The sequence below is a fragment of the Leucopleurus acutus genome, assembly GCF_964270905.1.
Source record: "Leucopleurus acutus genome assembly, chromosome: 3".
NCBI lineage: Eukaryota > Metazoa > Chordata > Mammalia > Artiodactyla > Delphinidae > Leucopleurus > Leucopleurus acutus.
The window spans coordinates 84,549,066-84,569,304 of record NC_139145.1 but is presented as its reverse complement, the minus strand read 5'-3'; the positions used below and the strand labels follow the sequence as shown (position 1 = coordinate 84,569,304).

Here is a 20,239-nt window from a genome sequence, read left to right as displayed (position 1 = left end):
GCAAAGCACTGTTGCAGTATCCCATTCTTTAAACACAACTTTATTCCTATTTTCGTAGCGGCCGTTTATTCAGAAAACCGGACAAGGTAAAATAGGTATTTTCTTCTAAAACTGAAAAAACAAAATAAACAAACAAAACAAAAATCTGCCCAAAGGCTTGAGTCTCCGCGAGGCTGGGTAATTTTCACCATTCAACGCTAGTGATGGCTGAGCATAAATACCCAGCTGGTCTGACTGGAAGCCCCTGATTTTTCTCCATCCCCTCAGTTCCTGTCTCTCAATCTTCCTTGTACTAGTGTCTTAGTTTGGTGGATTAGTTTGGTGCTGATGTATATAAATGTCTTACTTCTTTATAAAGTGCACAAGATTCCTGTAAAAACAGCTTCATGCAATGACCAAACCAAACCAGTTTCTACAGAAGTCTGAGAATTTGCCCTAGGATAACTGTCACGGGGAGAATTCCAGAGCACAACGTGGTGTTTATGAGTAAGATTTGTCTACATTCCATCTCCAGCCTCTGTTGGATTCATATCTATTGATATATCTTGGGGTAGGAGGGTAGACTGTAAGTAAAATTTCTTTTAGTGAACCTGTTTCATTACAAATCCTTTAAGGCATTTGAACACAAGCAGTACTGCTTTGGTACTCTTACGGGGAAGTGTTATACCAAATACCAAAGTAGAGGACAGGTGTGCTTCCACTTCTAGAGGAATAGAGTGCAACTTCTGGACACCAAGAACTCCTGACAATATGGTCCCCACTTAGGCACCACCAAGATTCCAGCTGGTGTCTGATGGAGAGCACTGTTTTGGTAGATCTGGTTGGTTTGAAAAGACATAACATGAGAACATTTACTGAGCTGAAGACTCAAGATTGAAAAGACTCAGTACTAAAAGATAGGGCTGTGGAAACAAACACACACATGGACTTAAGCTAGTAAAACTGCTTTATTTTAAGGATAAAAACAAAACTCTAAAAACACCAAGGTAGGAAATAAAAGTAATCTATAGGAGAAAAGAACTCAGACTGACTGTTGAACTTCTTAGACACAGTAAACATTAGAAATTAAGAGTTTTGAAGAAAATGAACTGTGACTGAAGTTGTGACCCAAATTATCCTTTGTTGGAGGGCAAAAGAAAAACTATTTTAAACAAGCAAGGATTTAGAAAGTATATTCCCAACTTAGCTTTTCTGGGAAAAAACAAACAAACAAAACAAAACTATTTAAGGACATACTCCAGCCAAGCCAAATTATATTAACATAAAGATTTGAAGAAAGTGTTTCCTCTATGCTATATAGGGGAAACAGTGGTGAACACTTACATCCACTATATAAGTGAATTCGAATAATTATTAATAATGTGATGGTGAAGATAACTGCAATTGTTAAAAAAAGATTCTGAAAATTAGAAACAAGTGAATCCGTTACTACTGGAACAGAGATTTTGCAAAGAACTTAGATTTCAACTGAAATAGTGTATGTCTCTGTTTCTAAAATCGTTACCTGCCGCATCACCAGGGTTTTCATAGGACCTTGACTTCTTACCATTTTTTCTGCCTTCTCTTTCCTTTTGTCTTCCTGTCTCTGTTCCTCACCCCCCCCATTCCTGGGTACCCCAAGAACCCCAAGTTCTTGCCTCTCTTAAGCACACCTCTGAGATTTTCTCTAATCCTCCTCCCACTCAAACTCCAGGCTTGGCTTTACAGATTCCAAACCCACCAAGGTCCTCAGCTAAAGAAAAGGACCTTTTGAGAATTTTACCTTAACAAGAGCCACCCTTCCTGGAAGGAAGTTGTGGTTTTAAATAATAACTCTCCTTTTGTTTTGTATAGACGAAGTCATCTGTCAAAGACTGACAGTGTCACTGGTTCCATGGTTTTTGTCAGTATCCCTTTGTGTTTGTAATTTTGTTTCATACACTTGATGCTCTATTATTTGATGTTTAAAGAAAGTCATAACTGATGTTCACCTTCTTTTCATTATGTTTGATGTCTTTTATCCAGAATTATACTTTGACATAAATTTACCTTTACTGTTTTCTTTGCATTTGCCTGTGCAAAAGTGGTTGTGCTTTTAGTTTTATACATTCTGGATCATTTTTTAAATTAATTAATTTATTTTTTAATTTATTTATTTTTGGCTGTGTTGGATCTTTGTTGCTGCACGTGGGCTTTCTCTAGGTGCAGCAAGTGGGGGCTATTCTTCGTTGCGGTGCGTGGGCTTCTCATTTGCGGTGGCTTCTCGTTGTGGATCACAGGCTCTAGGTGTGCAGGCTTCAGTAGTTGCAGCACAGGGCCTCAGTAGTTGTGGTACTCAGGCCCTAGAGTGCATGGGCTTCAGTAGTTGTGGCATGTGGGCTCAGTAGTCGTGGCTCGCGCGCTCTAGAGCACAGGCTCAGTAGTTGTGGCGCACGGGCTTTGTTGCTCCATGGCATGTGGGATCTTCCCAGACCAGGGACCGAACCCGTGTCCCCTGCATTGGCAGCTGGATTCTTAACCACTTTGCCACCAGGGAAGTCCCCATTCTGGATCATTTTAAATGTGTCTTTTACTAATGGTATATAATTGGAGGATATTTTTTGTTTTACTTGACTCCAACCTGAGAGTGGTTATTTTACCATATGTGCTCAATCCACTCATTATTTGGTATTACTGTGTCATTTTACGCTTCTTGTGGCTAATTCTCCTTCTCCCATTTTCTCCATTCTTTGATATCTTGTTCAAGTATTCTTAGTTATCTTTGACTAATGATTTGGATGGAAATTTTTCTTTCTTTTTAACACTGGGGTTACCACTAAATAAAAAAATTGAATTTTTATTTTTCCAAGTTAAAAGTATAATAGTATCTTTTGACACTGCCTACTTAAGATTAGAAGTTTAGCATGCTTTTATGTCTTCTCTCCCTCGTTTCCCAGTTTGGGTTGGAATAATCTGGAATTTAAGATTATTAAAATTATTAAGCATTTCATCTTTTCAGTGACATTCACAATGAGATTCATTATCAGATTAACCACAATTATTTACACGTTTATTCAAGTTTAAAGGTTTTATTGCTCAAACCATTTCCTTAATAGTTTCCCATTTGTTTTAATTGCTTGGGCAGCAGGAATACTATGGTAGAGGTATGTCATGGATTCTGGTTTCCCAGTGCTTTAGAAATGCCCCTCATAGATTTGGAGAATTCATGTCTTATGCATCCTGCTTCCTCAATGGAGAAACCAAACAACCGAGTGTTCCCAGACTCTACAGGCATGTGACAGAGCTTCTGCCAATCATGTCCACCCAAGCAAGACTTCAGAGCAATGTGAGGAATCAAGTGCTGCACAGAATCATAATTTATGGGGAGGATGGTGTCAGAGAGTTCCAGAGGTTGGGGGCAACTAGTTCTTTTTGAAGCAGTCTCACAGTATGGTTTGGGTATTATTTCCACTGTGGTTTCCAAGTCTGATTTTCTGGCCCTCATACAGCTCCTGTGAGCTACCTAAGATTCCTTAAATGAATGTTTTGTCTTTCAGAGAAGGTCTTGTTGTTAATAACTATAATAAGAATCCCAAATGATACAAGTATTCCAGAGAAATTAAATGCTAGTTTGACTGGTTTCAGAAGTCTTAGGTAATATTTCCATTTGCTTCCAAATGCTGTATATATTGTTCCATTGCTTTATTTTCCTTTTTTGGCATTTGGTATTGCAGAGAAGAAATCTGATGCCAACCTATTTTTTTTTTTTTGTTTGATAGGCAGCTTATTCCTCTCTCCCCACAGATGATTTTAGAAAGCTTTCTCTATATTAAAAAACCAAAAAACCTCACGAAGATGTGTCTAAAGAGTTTTCTGTTAGTTTCAAGTTACTTCAGAAACAAAGTGGGTTTAGAAGTTCATAAATGCCCCCAAACACAAGGAAAAGTAGAACTAGGCCCCAGAATTGGCAGGGACTGAGGTAACACCAGCAGCTAGTGACTCTTGTCTCTCACTTGCTTTCTATGCCTCCCTCCCATATCTGTTCCTTCTCACTCTAGAGACCAGCTTTCTCTTAGTTTTAGCTTCATGATGCCAATCATAGTGACCTCAGCCTGAACTCTATACGATCTTTCAGTTCCAGCACTCAATCACCAACCAGAAATTTCCTTTGACTCTTATTTAAAATTGGCCCAGTCTTTTTTTTTTTTTTGACAAGCCTCGCAAGTCTTTGGTCACTGGTCAGTTAATGATGAGTCTCCCCTGGGTCAGGCATCTGCCTCTGGTGCAAACAGCCATGGTTGGGGGGAAAGACTGGGTACAGGGTTCAGTGACCAACAGTGAGACTCAGTGTCTGGATTCCAAAAGGTGGTGTAGGTGGGGCAGGTAATGTGTGCAACATTCTCAATAGTTAGTTCATTCTTCACTACTGTTGCTTTATATTCAGTGGTCACCACCACTAGCGTAAAGTTGAGTATTTTTAATTAAAAAAAGGAACAGTCTCATAACTTCAAGAAAATAAGCAAATAGTCACAGATGTAGAGTTATCCTGAATATCAGAAGTGTATTTAGCACCAAGAACAACATTATACACACAAAAAAACATACAGGTTGAAAGAAACATCAATGGTCTAACAAAAACCAGAATATAGTTTTATAGACCAAAGAACAGAGGAGAATGGCAGGAAAATGACCTGGTGTTTATAGGAGTCAAAGTCAATAGGTTTCAACACTACAAAAGTAATATTTAAAAGTCGGCATAATATGAAGGAATTAGAAATTAAAAAAAATAATTTATACACTCTATTTCAACCATCAAGACTTTTGAAAAATTATTTTTGTTTGGTAAGTGTGAACGATCTGATCACTGAAATACTCTTCAGCTCTTGGCAATTTTCTTTTTGCATTTGTGGGACTCTGTTCTTTTGCTATCCTAGATACAAGGAACCCCCTGTGATAACATGAATTCAGATATAGTGCAACTGGCTCCCTTCTGCAGCAAGACTCATCCCTTCAGTTAATTAACCTTGTGGTAACTAGTTTATGGAAAAAAAGTTTTTTGACTGTACTTAGAGTGCAATTTGATTCTTTTGGGCTTATCTTTTATTTCATTATTTCCCTCTCATTAACTTTCCTGCTAGTGCAAGGTTAACTTGTAAAGCTTATTCTCAAATACCAATTTGCCATAGTTAATTGGTTGGTTGTATACTAACAAAACGCGTGCATTTTTCTTTCATCTGAAGTCAATCTGCCTTCACTTCAAAGTTCTCTTTTCTTTCCCCTTTTCTTGGTGTGTCTCTTTTGATCTTATTGCAAATCCAAATTAGATATTTGCTGAAATTTTTGCCTTTTTGATAACCATTCCAAAGGGAACATTAGTCAATCCCTCAGACACAGTCACTGTCTTTAGAATTACCCGTTCATTCATGTCTGGCAAATTTGTCTACTATTGGGAGTTGCGATGGGCTACATCAGATTGTATAGCTCAATATTCAAATCTTTCCTGCCTAAACGAGAGGGAAGTTTGGTATACCTTCTCATATGTCGAGTCCAGTTGTTGAGAAGAGCAGCTGGAACTGAAGGCAATCACTCAAGGAGCTTCGCTGTGGTGACACAGGGCAGTGGTTCTCAGAGTGTGGTTCCCAGACCAACAGCATCAGCATCAGCACCTGAGAACGTCAGAACTGCACATTCTTGGGCCTCACTCAGAATCACAAAGTGTGGGCGTGTGTCTTAGCAACATTTTTGGTGATTCAAATGCACTCTAGTTGTTTTTTTGTTTAACCACAAAGGACATATATTGAGCATGTTTTCATATTACAACATTACAGAATGAATGTATGGATAAATTTAAAAAATACACACAAACAATAAACAAATGCGGCTTGGATTTGCACTAAGATCAAATGCACTCTAGTTTGAAAACCACTCACTGCCGTAGAGTGCTGTTTGCTGCAGTCCAGAGATAACAGGGCACTGCCCTACTTCTCTTAACAGGTGTTGCAACTCCACGCTGGGCTCAGTATGCTTAGTATGCCGTTTGTAACAAGCATACACTGAGAATATTTGGCCTGCTATCACTTATGGCAGCACTCTGTGAAGTTCTAAAAGTAGAACTGAGATTTGCTCCTTTACTAATTCAGAGCCATTATCTCTAACTAGAGGGTCTCATACAGCAACTTTTTCCTCAATGGGCAATGCAGACTGATTGCACCTTCTCCCAGTAGGCTGTCTACCGGAATTCCTGAATTTTCTGGCATATGGAAGGCACCCTTTTTTCATTTTCAGCATTGTTTTTTTCCTTCCTTGAGAAAGGCGATTTTATTCTAATTGACTTATATCCCATCTCTTTCCATAAAAGTATTTGAAGTGGTTTATAAAAATTGGCACGAGTAACTCAAAAAAATAGAAAATCAGGACTAAAGGAAAAGGAAAGAAATATGACCTATATCCATGTGTCCCTGTTGGATAAGGCAGCCTTTGAGAAAAACAGAATAATTTAGTATTACTACTTACAAACCATTTCATTCAGATAAAATTTGACAAAAATTTAAATGTAGATATACTCCAAAGGTCAGTAAATTGAGGTGTTTGCAAAGTGGTGCAATAGAAAGAGTATGGGCTTTGGAGTCAAATGCCTTATTTCAAATTACAGCACTTATTTACTGGCATGTTAGTAAATGACTTTAAAAAAGTCATGACCTGTAAATGATAAACACAGGTAAGGGTAGATAATTAACTACATGATGTGATTTCAAAGACACCAGGTAGATGTGCTTACTCCTCACCCCCTTTCCCAGCATCCTGCTATATCCAAATACCTTTTCCCTTCCCCCCAACACAGAGTGCATGAATTTTATTATTAAAAATAAATTTTCATTTATTCAACAAATATGTGAGCATTTATCATCATCCTTACCCTCTGATCATTTAGAACAAATTCTGGGAAGATATACTGTTAGCTTTTTAAATACTTCTATCAGTTTATCTTCCTTCCTGAAGGATTCTCTCCCTGCTGTGTGAGGAAGCGGGAGCTGGAACACATGCTCCACAAACCTACCTATAAAAAACAAAGTCTCCCTTAACAGACAGGGGTTTCTAAATAGCCTTTTGAATATCTTAATAGTGTTAAATCTACCTTTGAAGTTCAACATGATTTGCATTTTCTGAGCATGGCAAAGTGCTGATTATACTTGGTGCTAATCACACAGTAACATTTTTTTTTTCAGGAAAGGTTAAGTGCCAATGCATGGAATGGTTAAATGCCAACAGTCAGCTTCAATTGTTTTTATTACAGTAAGAGGAATTTTACTCTTAATGCATAGAATTTGAAGAAAAAAATTATATAAGCTTTTAAAAGAGGCCCTTTTGACAATTATTAATACAAATGTGAAATAAGACCCTTCAAACAAATACCGATTTCAGTAAGTTTATACATACAGCAATAATTTATTCTTAAATGTTCATTTAGTTTCTGTTGAGACACGATTCATGTCTCATTAATAAAAGAGCAGCCATCTCACCTCAAATACCAGAATATACAACAAGTTACAGCATAGCAAAAATTCTACCTACTTTCAGATAAAATCTAGTTCAGGTAAAATAGTTTCATTCAATGTTTTACAGTTACACAGATTTTTTGTTTGTTTTGAGCACAAAATAGTGTAAGTTGTTACACTATAGCTATCTATATGAACATCATGTGACCACAGAATTGTTAATCATTACTTCTGAAATTGAACCGTCAGTTTCATTCATGCAGTAAAGCAAAGCAGGCTGGGTAAACTTGTTCATCGGGAACCATATTACTGTGAATTTCACAGCCACATGATTATGATGTCAGATGGACTCACAAGGACTAAAACAGAATGGTTTTTGCATAAATACCAATTTCTCCCTGATGTAAGTTTAGTCAGTTTATAATCTAGAAATGATTGATAACAGTAATATATCATATCTTCTATCTGTAGTGTTATTTTAAGACAAGCAATAATTAAAGGATGATGGGATGGGATGCTACTTAAATACATGAAAAACATACTGTACAAATATACTTGGCTTTACCATTTTCTTCCTAACTATCAAGAGTGCCTCCCAAAATATGACCAGTGAAGATGAAGTATACTATCAGATATGGCTTCCAGAACAAAAACCCTCTAACAAGAATCAAACCTATTTACAAAATTTTTCAGTCTTTTAGTTTCATTTGAAACAAAATTTCTTTTTTTGAATTTTATTTTTTATACAGCAGGTTCTTATTAGTTATCTATTTTATACATATTGGTTGAAACAAAATTTCTACATAGCAGTTGTAATTAACACTAACACATTCTTAGTTTCATCATTCCAGCTCTTTTTAAACAGATGTCACAAGGTAAGACCCAGAATGGCGTTTAGGACTTTGAGTTCCACTGGATTCTGTATTGTCACTTTTTGAATCTCGTTTCTTTGTGTTGTTATTCACTGGCGTTGGGATCTGAGATGGTCGGGCTGAAGTGCTATCTGCGCTGCTTTTCCTTGGGCTTGGGTTGTAATTAAAAGGACTCACTCTGGCAGCAACAGTCCCACTCGGTGAACTGTGCTTGCTTGAGCTGCTAGAACTAAATGGGGTACGTTCAGCTATTGAACTTTCATTAGTCTCTGATGCAGGGACAGGATGACTTTGTCCCGGTTTTCCCTCAGTTCCTTTTTGGTCTGGGGCATCTACCTGAATAAAGGAGTTCAGGCGGTTTTCCAAACCCATGGTGCGTACAGGAGCACTACCATTGCTCACATTTTGTTTCCCCTGATGATCTTTTGAATCTTTAGTGTTTGGGTTTCCCTTTTCTGAAACAGTGTCAATCACTGGGGGAGTATTTCCTGTTGGAGATCTTCCAGATCTAGGGTTGTTAATGGGGCAGTCCTCAATTCTCACCCAAACATCCTCTGTTTTAGAAACAGCAGGTGCCATTTGATAAATCAGAGTCTTTGATTCAGCACCATTTGCAGCACCTGAGGAAGTGGTCTGAGAAGTACTATTGGTGGGAGAAATTTCACTTTCTTTCATTTTTCTCCACGTTCCTTTTGTGGATACTTGGTTTTCTTTAGTTTGTTTGGTTCCTGAAGTAGAGTTCACATGTTTTTCATCCTCACTTTTTGCTTTTTCACTAGATTCTGATGAAGCAGAAAGAATTGAGGATGAACTTCCAGTTCTCCTCCAAGTGCTTACTCGAGGAAGGGATGATGAGTGTTTGCTGTGCTCACGTTTCCAGGTTCCTGACCTATTGATGGGAAGTCTGGAAGGACTTTCAGAATGAGAGCGTGCTATGTCATGGCGCTTTACTGGTCTTCCATCATTATACTCTATGGTGGGACTGAGATTGGGTGGGAGTTTTCGCCATCCACCAGCCTGAACAGATGAATGTGTAGACAGAGACATATCAGGAAGGGAAGGACTTAAAATTGGAGTCTGTGCCTGGGACCTACTGGGAGAATCTGGTCTAGAAGATGGTGAAAGAGATTCAAATGAAGCGGATTCCTCCAATTTTCTCCTTAGGGTTGGGCTTGGAGCTTCTTTGATGAAAGTTGACTGGCGTACTAATACAGGTCTCTCTGACCTATCAGATTCACTTCCACTTGATTTAGTTGAAGACATTCTAGAAAGTTCTACCTTTTTATTGGATCCATTGCTAGTACTCATTTGACTTAGTCCTTTGGAGGCAGATTCACTTCTTGGGATACTACTGACATTCTTGGATAAACCCGTTTGTTTGGTGAGGTTCTGTTGGCTCATCTGTCTGCCAGGAGATGTGTAAGACATTTTCCCAGAACCCGAGGACTTAGTTGAAGCAGTACTAGGGGATGACGTCCTTGGCAGCTGAGATAATTTGTTGGGAGGACTTATTCCATTTCTACCAGGAGAAATTGAGTTTCGCCCTGGAGACTGCATAGGTCTACTTAATGGCTGCTGGGCAGGTCTTGAAGGAGTGGAATCTCTAGATCCTGATCTAGAAGGCCCTTTATTTGACCCAGGCGTCTGGGATGCCTGCCTCGTAACAGGGCTTAATTCTGACTTCACTGATGGCTTGGCTCCTCTGGGGGAAGTGGTAGCTGCCTGACCTTCACTAGGGCTTTTGGAGGCTGGAGTCTTAAGGGGTGGGCCTTTTTTAGAAACCGGACTTGTACTTGAAGAGCTATTCCGAACTCCTGGAATATGAATCATTGTCCTACCTCGAGAGATTGAAGGCATGTTTGTTTGAAGGGGCTGTTTCATTTGGCTTGAAACTTCCGAATTAGATCGAATTTTTCCAGTAATCAAACTTCTATAAACTTTTTTCCCTCCTTTTATTCCTTTATTTTCAGATTCTAACTTCTTAGCTTCCAATGTACTTTTCTCCCCAGGTTTTAGAATTCGTGGGCCTTTATTACTTGCAAAGGGTTTTTCCTCTTGATCAGGTGTAAGATGAAATGGTGATCCCAGAGAGATTCCTGATTTCAGGGAAAGGATGGAATCTGAATCAGACGAAGCTTGTCTAGATAAACATGCGGCGGCAGCAGCTTGATGTAAACTACTTACTATGGAATTTGCACCTTCCTGAATAGCTTTCCAATCGAAATTTTCTGAATCAGGGGATAAACCATGTTCTGAATCTGGTCTCTGTATATCTTTCAAATCGAGTGTCAAATCTTCTGCTAATATGCCACCCATATTTCTGGGACTATGCTTTTCATTATCAGCCTTGAGCCTTGAAGGCTTTTTCTTTTTTGGCATTGCAGAACTTATACATTCCTGCAACAGGTCATCTTCAGAGTCAATACTGAGAGAACTGAGAGAACTGTTTCTTGAGAAACAAACAGGGGTATCTTCAACGTGAAATGATTTAGGAGCATAACCTGACGCCTGAGGTTTACTTGGTTCTCCCTGTGAGTCAGGGGGCTCTGTCTCTTTGATAGGTTCATTTTCCTTGTTGTTGTTGTTTTCTTGATCAATGTCACTAAGAGAACTTAGAGAGGAATTTCGGGAAAAGCAAACCGGAGTATTTTCAATAGCAAAATTCTGTAATTTCTCATCTGTTGCTGCCCCTCTGTCTGGTATATCTTTGGAGGGCTGGGGAAAAGTGGATTGCTTCTGCAGCACAGGTTTAGGCTGACCTCGATTTATTGGATGTTTTGGAACAGCTTGTGTCTTATTAGCTGATTGTTGGTTTGAGGTTAGTTCTGTGTGGTTGGTAACTTTAGCTTCTGATTCCTTACTTTCCTTCCCCTTTCTTAATTCGGCCTTTTCCCTGGAAAGGTCGACATCATCATCATCAAAATCTAGAGAACTCAAAGAATCATTTCGTGAAAAACAGTATGGAGTGCCTTCAATAGGTGTGTAATGATGAGGTGAGTCAAAAGTAAAACTTCCTCTGACTCGATCTTCATTATTTGGGACCTTATCATTGAAGTCCTTGGAATTATTTTTCAAGTTCTGTTTCTTTGAATCTTTGTTGTCTGAGAAATTTCTTTCAGCATTTAAATTATTTTTTGAGTCTGTATTTTTTCTTACACGTGTCCTGTATTCAGTATTTTGTGGTATAGGTTTTACTGGTGAAGTAGGTTTCTTCTTCTTACCATCTAATTGATTTTTGTTAGTTCCAGATGAAGACATAGATGCTTGTTGGACCTGGTCCATTATCTTTTTCACATGGAAAGGCTTGTGACTTTTTCCTTTGGGCATAGCAGAATTAATGCATTCTGCAAGAATATCGCCTTCTTCTGTTTTATTGTCATCCAGTTCAGGTATAGTTACAGATGAGGCTTTCCCTGTTTGAGCCTCATCTGTACTTCTGCCTTCTGTAGGAATGGTGTCTCGTTTTTCAAATTCACCTGACTGTGTTCCTGCTCTAACACCTTCTCCAGCAGCTAACTCATTTGGAGGGGATTCTATCGTTAGATCACTTAGAGATGTAGCTGTGGAAAAGTTTATAGGTGTCCCTTCTACACAATACACCCGAGGCATATCATCTCCTGGTGTAAAACTAACATGCTTTTGTGCTTGTAATCTGTTTTGTGATGGCAGAAGTTTGTACACAGGCAGTTGACTTGGTTTCCTTGCCACAGGTGGAGGTACTTTGGAAGACGTCTGGGCTGGCTTTTTGGCTTTGCGTGAAGATTTTGTTGGCATGGCAGAAATGATGCACTCTTCTAGTATTTCAATATCATCATCATCTGAATCATCTAATAGATCTTTTTCAGAATCAGTGGGTTTTTCTGCCTCTTTTCCCTGGCTTTCATTTGATTCTTCAGGCTGCTCATTTTCTGTTTCATTCCCATTGTCATTTTCCTGAACCGGAGGCATTATTCTTAATTCCACATCTTTCTGAATAAATGGCTCATCGAGGCTCAGAGCACTCAGGCTAGATGAACAAGAAAATCCATCAGGAGTACTTTCTGTGGCAAAATGTAACAAAGCATCAGCATCTGGAAGAACCTGGACCCTCTGCACTGCAGCATTTACAGCAGCTTGCTTAGGGCCACTTTCTCTCTTCTCAGCACTAGGTGCTTTGTTTTTAGGTACTTCTTGCTTAGTCTGAGCTGACTGAGGAGGAGGGGGAGGAGGGGTTTTACTTCTGCTTGGTGGCATGGTTTGTCCAGGGCTATCTGGAAGGTCACTGGGGCTTATAATCCCACTCACCATTCCACTGCAGGGTTCACTCTGAACGGAGCTGGCAATTGAACGACTCTCAAAACTGTCAAGTGAACTGACAGAAGTACATCTGCTAAACATGAGTGGAGTCTCCTGAACATAGTGCTCTGGTGGACTTTTAGGTGTCTGAGCACCACTCTTTGATGGAGATTTGGCCCCTGAAGAAAACTCAACAGCTTTGTGCCTGGTTGATTCTGAAGATAAACCAGAAGCCTGGAGTCTGCTGGATTTGGTTCTAATGTGCTGTGACACTGTTGGAACTTCACTCACAGAATCTTCAGTTGATCTAGTTCCACTGCTTTCTTTTATTTCTGCTATTTGTAGGGTATTAGCAGAATCTGCTTCTTGTGTTGTCTGATCACACCCTATTTCATCTTCAGCTGATGACAAAGATGATAATGAACTACATCTTGAAAAGCATATTGGGGTATCTTCTACACAGTAAGTCTGTATTGTTTCTTGGTTGATAGAGGGAACTTTGCAAGAGGAAGAGGTGGTTTTTTGGGTCTGACCACTCCTGCTCTGTGCTGAACTGTGATGGAGCTGGTTCTGCCTCTTGGCATTAGATGAAGGTGTGGCTGTATTCTCACTGCTTGAAGAGATGTGTTCAGTTTTAGTGCTCTGTCCAGATGAATTCTTTGAGAATGAAAATGCTGGTTTCTGTGAAGAAGGAATGTCTGTGGTATATTTTAAACTATAATCAATAGGCTGGTCCACGGGATGTTTTTCTTCATTATATTTTAGGCTATAATTGGTTGGTCTCTCTTCTTCCTCATGTTGCTCTTCCTCAGAGTAACGTTCACTATAGTTGGTTGGCTTATCATCTTCATAGTCATCTTCCTGACACAAAGACTGATTTACATTTTGATTAATTCCATGATTAGAACCTACTCGATTTGTTTCTGAACCATTGGCTGCTCTTGACCTATATGGGGAAACACATTCTTGCTGTCCAAAATGTGGTTGGAACTTGAGGTGTTTATCATCAGTGCTCTCAGGATATACAGGATAAGTTGTGCTTTGACTCCTTGATTGTCTTTCCTCATTTTGTTTTATTTCATCTTCTATTATATGTTTGGGTCTTGCCCACCTTTCATTCTGTGAAGGACTTTGCCTTCCGGAGTTCAACTGTTCATCAGAATATTTAAGACTATAATTTATTGGTGTATCTAGTTCTCCATCATTATCATCCATATGATTTGCACTATGTATTTTATGGGCTAGGTCAGCTGGATACTGACCATAGCTGCAAAATTTACTTTCCTCATCTTCAGAATAGGATTCAACTGAAGGTTTCATTTGACCTCTTTTACCATAACCATCACTACTGCTGACACTATTTAAACTATCATTTGAAGATCTCTTGTATTCTACTTTGGCATATGGCACTGGACATGTCCTGTTTGAGTTTTCTGACTTGGTGAAGTTGTAAGAGTTTGCATGTGTGTGGGCGGTAGAGCTTCTTCTTAGTGCATTCCTCTCATCTGTCCCACAATGTAGTTCCGGGGTAGACCCAGAACTTCTGTCTTCCTGGGAGGTATGAATGGCTGACACTTCTTCCATGACTTTGGCAATCTGGGCTGCAGTGGTAGAAATCTGCAAACCTCGCTTCGAAGAGGTTCCTGGATTTTCTGTTGCTGCGTGGTAGTTGACTAGGCTAATACCTCGTTCTCTCTCCAAACTTCTATCTTTCTCAGAACGAGAACTATCTAAACTTCCCCTTGATGAAGAGGAGCTGGGCAACACTGTAGTATTTAAATATGGTGACAAGACAGTCATGTTTCCAGTATTAAAATTGTCTGACCTATTATCATCATGTCGATTGGTGTCAAAAACATAGTCACCATAGAGATTTTGCTTGTGTCTCTGCTTACTACGATGAGATGCCTTGGGACTTAAATTGTCAATATTGTCAAAAGTTTCTGATAAATGCTGAGCATCTAATTCTGCTTCTAGGGCTTTTTGTTTCCTGACATGAAGAGAAGGCAAGCTTGAACCAGGAGACATGATATTGGCATCCTTATACTTTGCAGGTCTATTTGCCATGAGATTCCTTAAAGCTGCAGCACTTCCCATAGCAATCATCTTGTGCTTTGAATGAATGAGGTTCTTGAGCATGCTGACTGCTCCCATGTCCCATAATGCTTCCTGATCTTTAGGATTTCTTGCTGAGAGATTCCACAAGGTTCCGCATGCATTACTGACTATTGTCAAACTGTGAGATTTCAAGTGTTGTAATAAGGTTTGTAAGCAATTATTCTCTCTTAGGATTTGCCTGAAATAAAAATATCACAAAAGTAAGGTAAAAATCTGTTCATAGTAACAACAAATAAAAGGACAGAAAACAAATTTAAATCTAAAGGTAACTACTAAAGCTTATTAACAACAGGCATAATAAAATTACACCAAATTATACTATAAATTTCAGGCATTGCCTATTTCCTTTTGTTCTATCTTAGTTCATTTAATGTCTATTGTTTTAAAGTACTCATCTGTCAGAGTAAAAGAAGTAAAAGCGTTAAGTTTAATCAATTCTGCATTTCCTATTCTGACCCAATAGCTTTAAACACTTTTCCTGAGTAGATATATTTACTTTATTTACATAGTGACGGAGTTTCTCAGTTTGAGGAGTACAGATGTATTATGAAATCTTAAACTGAACAGGGGCTGTGGTAATTTAATCTCTGGATGGGCACCACAATGTCGACAAACTGAGACATCTCAGAAGAGGTAGACAGAAGAAACTGATTGACAATAGATCTTAACGAAGTCAGGGAGCACACTGTAAGCTCCTAGGTCAGCAGAATGACTTTTAGATAATCTTTCTGCCTCTGGTTTGATTTTGTAATACTGCCATTCCCCCTTACAAGTGTTCTCAGGCAAATTGTGTGTAGTCGTTATTTATAAAAATAAAGTGAAAGAAAAGTTTTCAAAACATTAACTATAAAAACAAGAGTTAAGAGTCAGCATAATGAATGTTAGGATCTGAAAGAGCTATGGCTTGTTTAAGGCATGGTAAAATGAAGTTTAATGACAGCACAGTTGGCACTGGTGGGCTTTAAAACTGATAGGCAAGGGTGCAGTAAGCTTTACCATGGCGGCTCTCTAGCAGTCCAGTAGACACCTGAGTGCTTACTGAGTCTAAGAGGTCTTCTATGAACAGAAGAAAGGGCTATAAGGCTTGTAGCTGGTGCATCAAAAACTTAAAGAAAAGATGTTTACATTCTTTTCAAAGCCCTTTTACTAAAGGTACCTCATAGTCTTTTTGAAAATGAGAGAGGAACAATACAGGATAAAATAAATAAATATGCTGTGAAAGATACCCATATTTTTGTTGAGATAATACAGAGCTCAAGTTCTGAAGATATGTGCCTTGTACCTGAGGTGCCTCTTAGGCCTCACAGCTCTAACAGATTGGATGAATGGTGGTTGGCTGAAAAATATTATCATTATTGATGTTATGGCACCACTAGAAAAATGTGAACCATCGTACTCTCTGGATCATAACCGCAAGGTTTTGTTTTTTATAAACCTCATATTCGTTTAAGCCATGCTAACATACAGGAAAGGATTTTCTTCTCTGTAATATTTATGACTTTCATTTTTTCTTCTACACATGGGTTATACCTCTCAAGTATCATTTATTTCTAGACATCTTTATGATACTATGAACTTGTATTAGAATAAATATGTTAATGAATAAATCAGGAATTAATAGTTATATTTTCATTGTCATAAATGTAATTTGGCTTAGAACTTGCATAATTACACAAAACACTGCTTACAGTTGAGTCTTTCTGAGAGTATGAATCTTACAATTTCATTTAAAAGTAATATAAAACCCTGTATTTACCTGTGGTCCTCATTCGTAGCTATCAAGCTGGACACATTCCGTAATATCCCACCTCCACTTTCAATAATAGCTAAAGTATTTGTCTGGCTCCGGTAAGTGAGAGTGCCAACCAAAAATGCAAGCGCACCATCTACGGCACATATATCAGCTTTATTCTCAGTGCAGTGTGCTGACAAATTCCATAAGGCACTCAATACGCTTTTGAGGGTTGATTCCTATCAAGAAACAGAATATGTGTCATCTAATTAGAGTTGGAATTTCCTTCTTATAACGTCTATGTTTACTTCTATTGAGGAAGCTTTTTTTTCTCCCTCTTTAAATCTTCCCTGCTGCCCATCCTTCACGGGTAAAGTATTAGGAACTCCTCATTTAGAAAAACTTTCATAAAATATCAAATCGAACTTAAGACAGTGATATCCCCATGAAACAAGCAGAACGCAATATTAAAATAATGACCTTTATGAACTTTATTCTAAGTGTTTAGATGGTGCACGCATATCTCACAAGAGCTTATATTAGAATATGAAACAGAACTGATGTGCATTCTGAAAAGATAGCATTTTCAGGACAACAGAAGCTAGAAAAAGCCCTCTACATGCCGATATGGAAAGATATCTAGAGGTATCATTAAATGAAAAGAGCAAGCTGCAGAGGAGTATGTGCAATCTTATTTGTATAAACACACACATATATATTTATGTGTGGTTGATTCAAAAGTAACAATGTAACTTATTAAAAGGAAAGCATACTAGAAAAACTCCAATTTCTTAAAATCCCCAAAGAAACAAAGTAATTGAAAAACCAGAACTCCCTGGTATACAGTATCACAGTAAACTGACAAATTATAAATGCCACAGAAAATACTCTGAGTATACAATTAAGGATATTTGGTCAAAACTTGCCATGATCCTGATGTCAGTCTTTCTTCTTACTACAAATCAATCAGGGAACAAACAAACATTCATTAGAGATCTACTCTGTGCCTATCACAAGTAGAGGCACTCCAGAAAACATAGCAACTGATACTTGCTTTGAAGGTGCTAACTGTTTACTCTGGGGAAAAAAGAATGCAAAATCATACTTGAAACCAAGGGCTCTAATGGAAAGATTATTGCCATCTGAATTTAATAAAGTAAGTAAAATATTTCATGGAGGAGAGCAGCTCTGCAGAAGAAAAGACATGTACATTCAGAGAGAAGGCAGGGGAAGTAGGAGGAAAGGCATGGAAGTGGAAATAAGCAAGGGAGGACTAAAGAACAGAAAGAAGACACAGAGGAAGTCAAAGTCCATGCTGGGGCATTGTGGGAAGTAAGGTCAGAGAGGTAAAAGGCGGCCCTGAATGTCATGGCAAACATTTTGGGCCTAACCCAATAAGGAACAAGCCATTGTATTCTCTTCATCAAGTTATTAAATGAATAAAACAATGTAGGAGCAGGTTTAGATACTACTTATCAGGAAGCAGGGAAGAAGTGCTTTCACCACTGAAGATGTGAAAAGGCTAAGAGCTCAATTTTAATTACATTGTGAATGAGGTAAAGGTGGGACATTCAAAGTATCCTGAGAACAGAAAAAAATGGCAAGAGTTTAGAGGAGTGAGCTAAACTTACAACTGACCTAGAGGTGAGACTTGAAGGTAGGAACATAGAAGTTGCTCTTCAAGACTACATGTAGAGGGCCAAGGGTCTTGTTTCAAAGAAGCTTTATAGTCAAAGGAGACAAGGAGAAATGATTAGATGTTGGAAGTACAGGTGGTAAAAACAAAGGGAAGAGATTCAGTAAGGAATGTGATCAAAAAGTATCAAATATAGGTGTAGGTAGAAAAGAAATACCCTAGTTAATCTATAAGTCTAGATTTTGTTAGAAGCAATATATTAGAAAGGACTGAAGAAGGTATGGCCAGTTAAGAAATGAAGCAAGTGACTACATGTTCAGGGTTTTGGTTCTTACAGGAAAAAGAGGAACACTGCAGAAGTTAGAAGAAGCAACAGAGGATTTCTGTTTTCATTTTCAAAATATTGGGCTTCTTACAGATAGCTGAAACATAAAAAAGCCGACTTCTCTACACCCAGTAGAGAAGATATAGAAGACAAGAATAAGGGACTAACAGCTTTGAGTAAATAGCCACGCTTAGGGCACAGAGTGCAGGTGAAGGAAAGATTCTGCTGTGTAGAAGAGTAAGAGTCAGCGAATGATGGTAAAATGATGCAGTACGTGGGGAACATGGAAGGTAGTTTTGGTTCTTGTGGTCATTAGTAGTAAATGAAGTTGACAAGGAAGAGATGACAAATTAAAAAAGAGAATAAGAACGTTCATAATGACGGCTGCACTGAATGTAGAAAAAGAGGGAAAAAATAAATTCTAATACTGCTAACCAGAGCAGGCCCAAACCAGAATTGGATATTATAAATTTCTGATGGGCTACTTTTTCCAAGATTGGGCCTTGCATTAAAAATTTATAGATGAATTTAGGGAGAAATGGTCTTTAAACTACTCTTCCTTTACAAGAACAGGCTATGTCTTTCCATTTATTATGGTCTTCTCTTACGCTTCTCAGTAGGATGTGTCTTTTAATCTAACTTTCTTCGTTTGTAGCAATTAGTTTGTATGTAGATCTTTAAGGTCCTTGAGCGACAATAAAATAATGAGCTATTCAGCAGCAATACAAGTTCCCATAATACCTACAAATACGTTAAATCTTTCTGAAAACACACAAGCTTGATAAGAAAGGAGTCTTAAAGTGTACATGGGGCTAATTTTTTTGTATAATTTTATTAAGGTATAATTAGAGAACAATAAACTGCACATATTTCAAGTGTGCAATTTGATCATTTTTGATGTGTGTGTATACCAAGATAACATTTATATCACTCCCTCCACTTTCCTCACGCCACCCGTAATCCAACCCTAACCCCAGGCAACCGCTGTTCTGATTCCTGTCATTGTAGATTATTGAATGTATCAATAGGTCATTCTTTTTTTTTTTTAATAGCCAAATTGTATTCCACAATTTGTTTACCCATTTACCTATTGATGGACATTTGCGTTATTTTTAGTTTTTGGCTACCACAAATAATCTTTCTGTGAATATTTGTAAGTCTTTGTGTGAATTTAAGTTTTTGTTTCTCCTGGGTGGCCAGGTTGTATGGTAGGTAAATGTTTAATTTTAAAACACTGCCAAATGTTCTCTAAAGTTGGATAGGCATACCTCAGAGATATTGCAGGTTTGATTCCAGACCATTGCAGTAAAGCCAAGTCACATCATTTTTTTTTTTGGTGTGCATATAAAAGTTATGTTTACACTATACTGTAGTCTATTAAGTGTCCAATAGCATTACGTATAAAAAAAAGTACATACCTTAACTGAAAAATAATGCTGTTGGAAAAATGGCATCCATAGACTTGCTTAATGCAGGGTTGCCACAAACCTTCAATTCATAAAAAATGTAATATCTGCAAAGTGCAATAAAGCAAGGTATGCCTGTACGCCACGTAACATTCCCGCCAGCAGTGTGTGAGAATTCCAGCTGCTTAACATCCTTGACAACACTTGGCCAATATTTTAAATTTTAACCAATGTAATATCTTTAATGGTATCTCGTAGTTGTAATTTGTATTTTCCTGATGACTAACAATGTTGAGTATCTTTTCAAGTGCTTATTGGCTATTCACGTATCTTCTTTTCTGCAGTGTGAGTACAAGTGTTCTGCTGATTCGGTAGTGTTTTAAAGGTATCTTTATGCATACCCTAAGTATATTTGAGTATT

The 20,239-nt window shown here is 38.2% G+C and overlaps 1 protein-coding gene across 12 annotated transcripts in view; it reads right to left on the bottom strand.

Moving 5' to 3' along the window:
* Positions 1–6,828: 6,828 nt before the first annotated feature.
* Positions 6,829–20,239, bottom strand: part of APC (APC regulator of WNT signaling pathway) — a 191,527-nt gene continuing 178,116 nt past the window's right edge. For 6 of the 12 annotated variants that reach the window (XM_082836197.1, XM_082836198.1, XM_082836190.1 and 3 more), the window contains 2 exons: positions 16,476–16,690; positions 6,829–14,897 (listed from right to left, as the gene is read on the bottom strand). In XM_082836197.1, coding sequence (XP_082692323.1) covers positions 8,312–14,897; positions 16,476–16,690 — 6,801 coding nt within the window. In that variant the 3' untranslated portion in view covers positions 6,829–8,311. The remainder of the gene's footprint in view (positions 14,898–16,475; positions 16,691–20,239) is intronic. The other 6 variants (XM_082836192.1, XM_082836188.1, XM_082836194.1 and 3 more) reach the window with 1 other exon arrangement.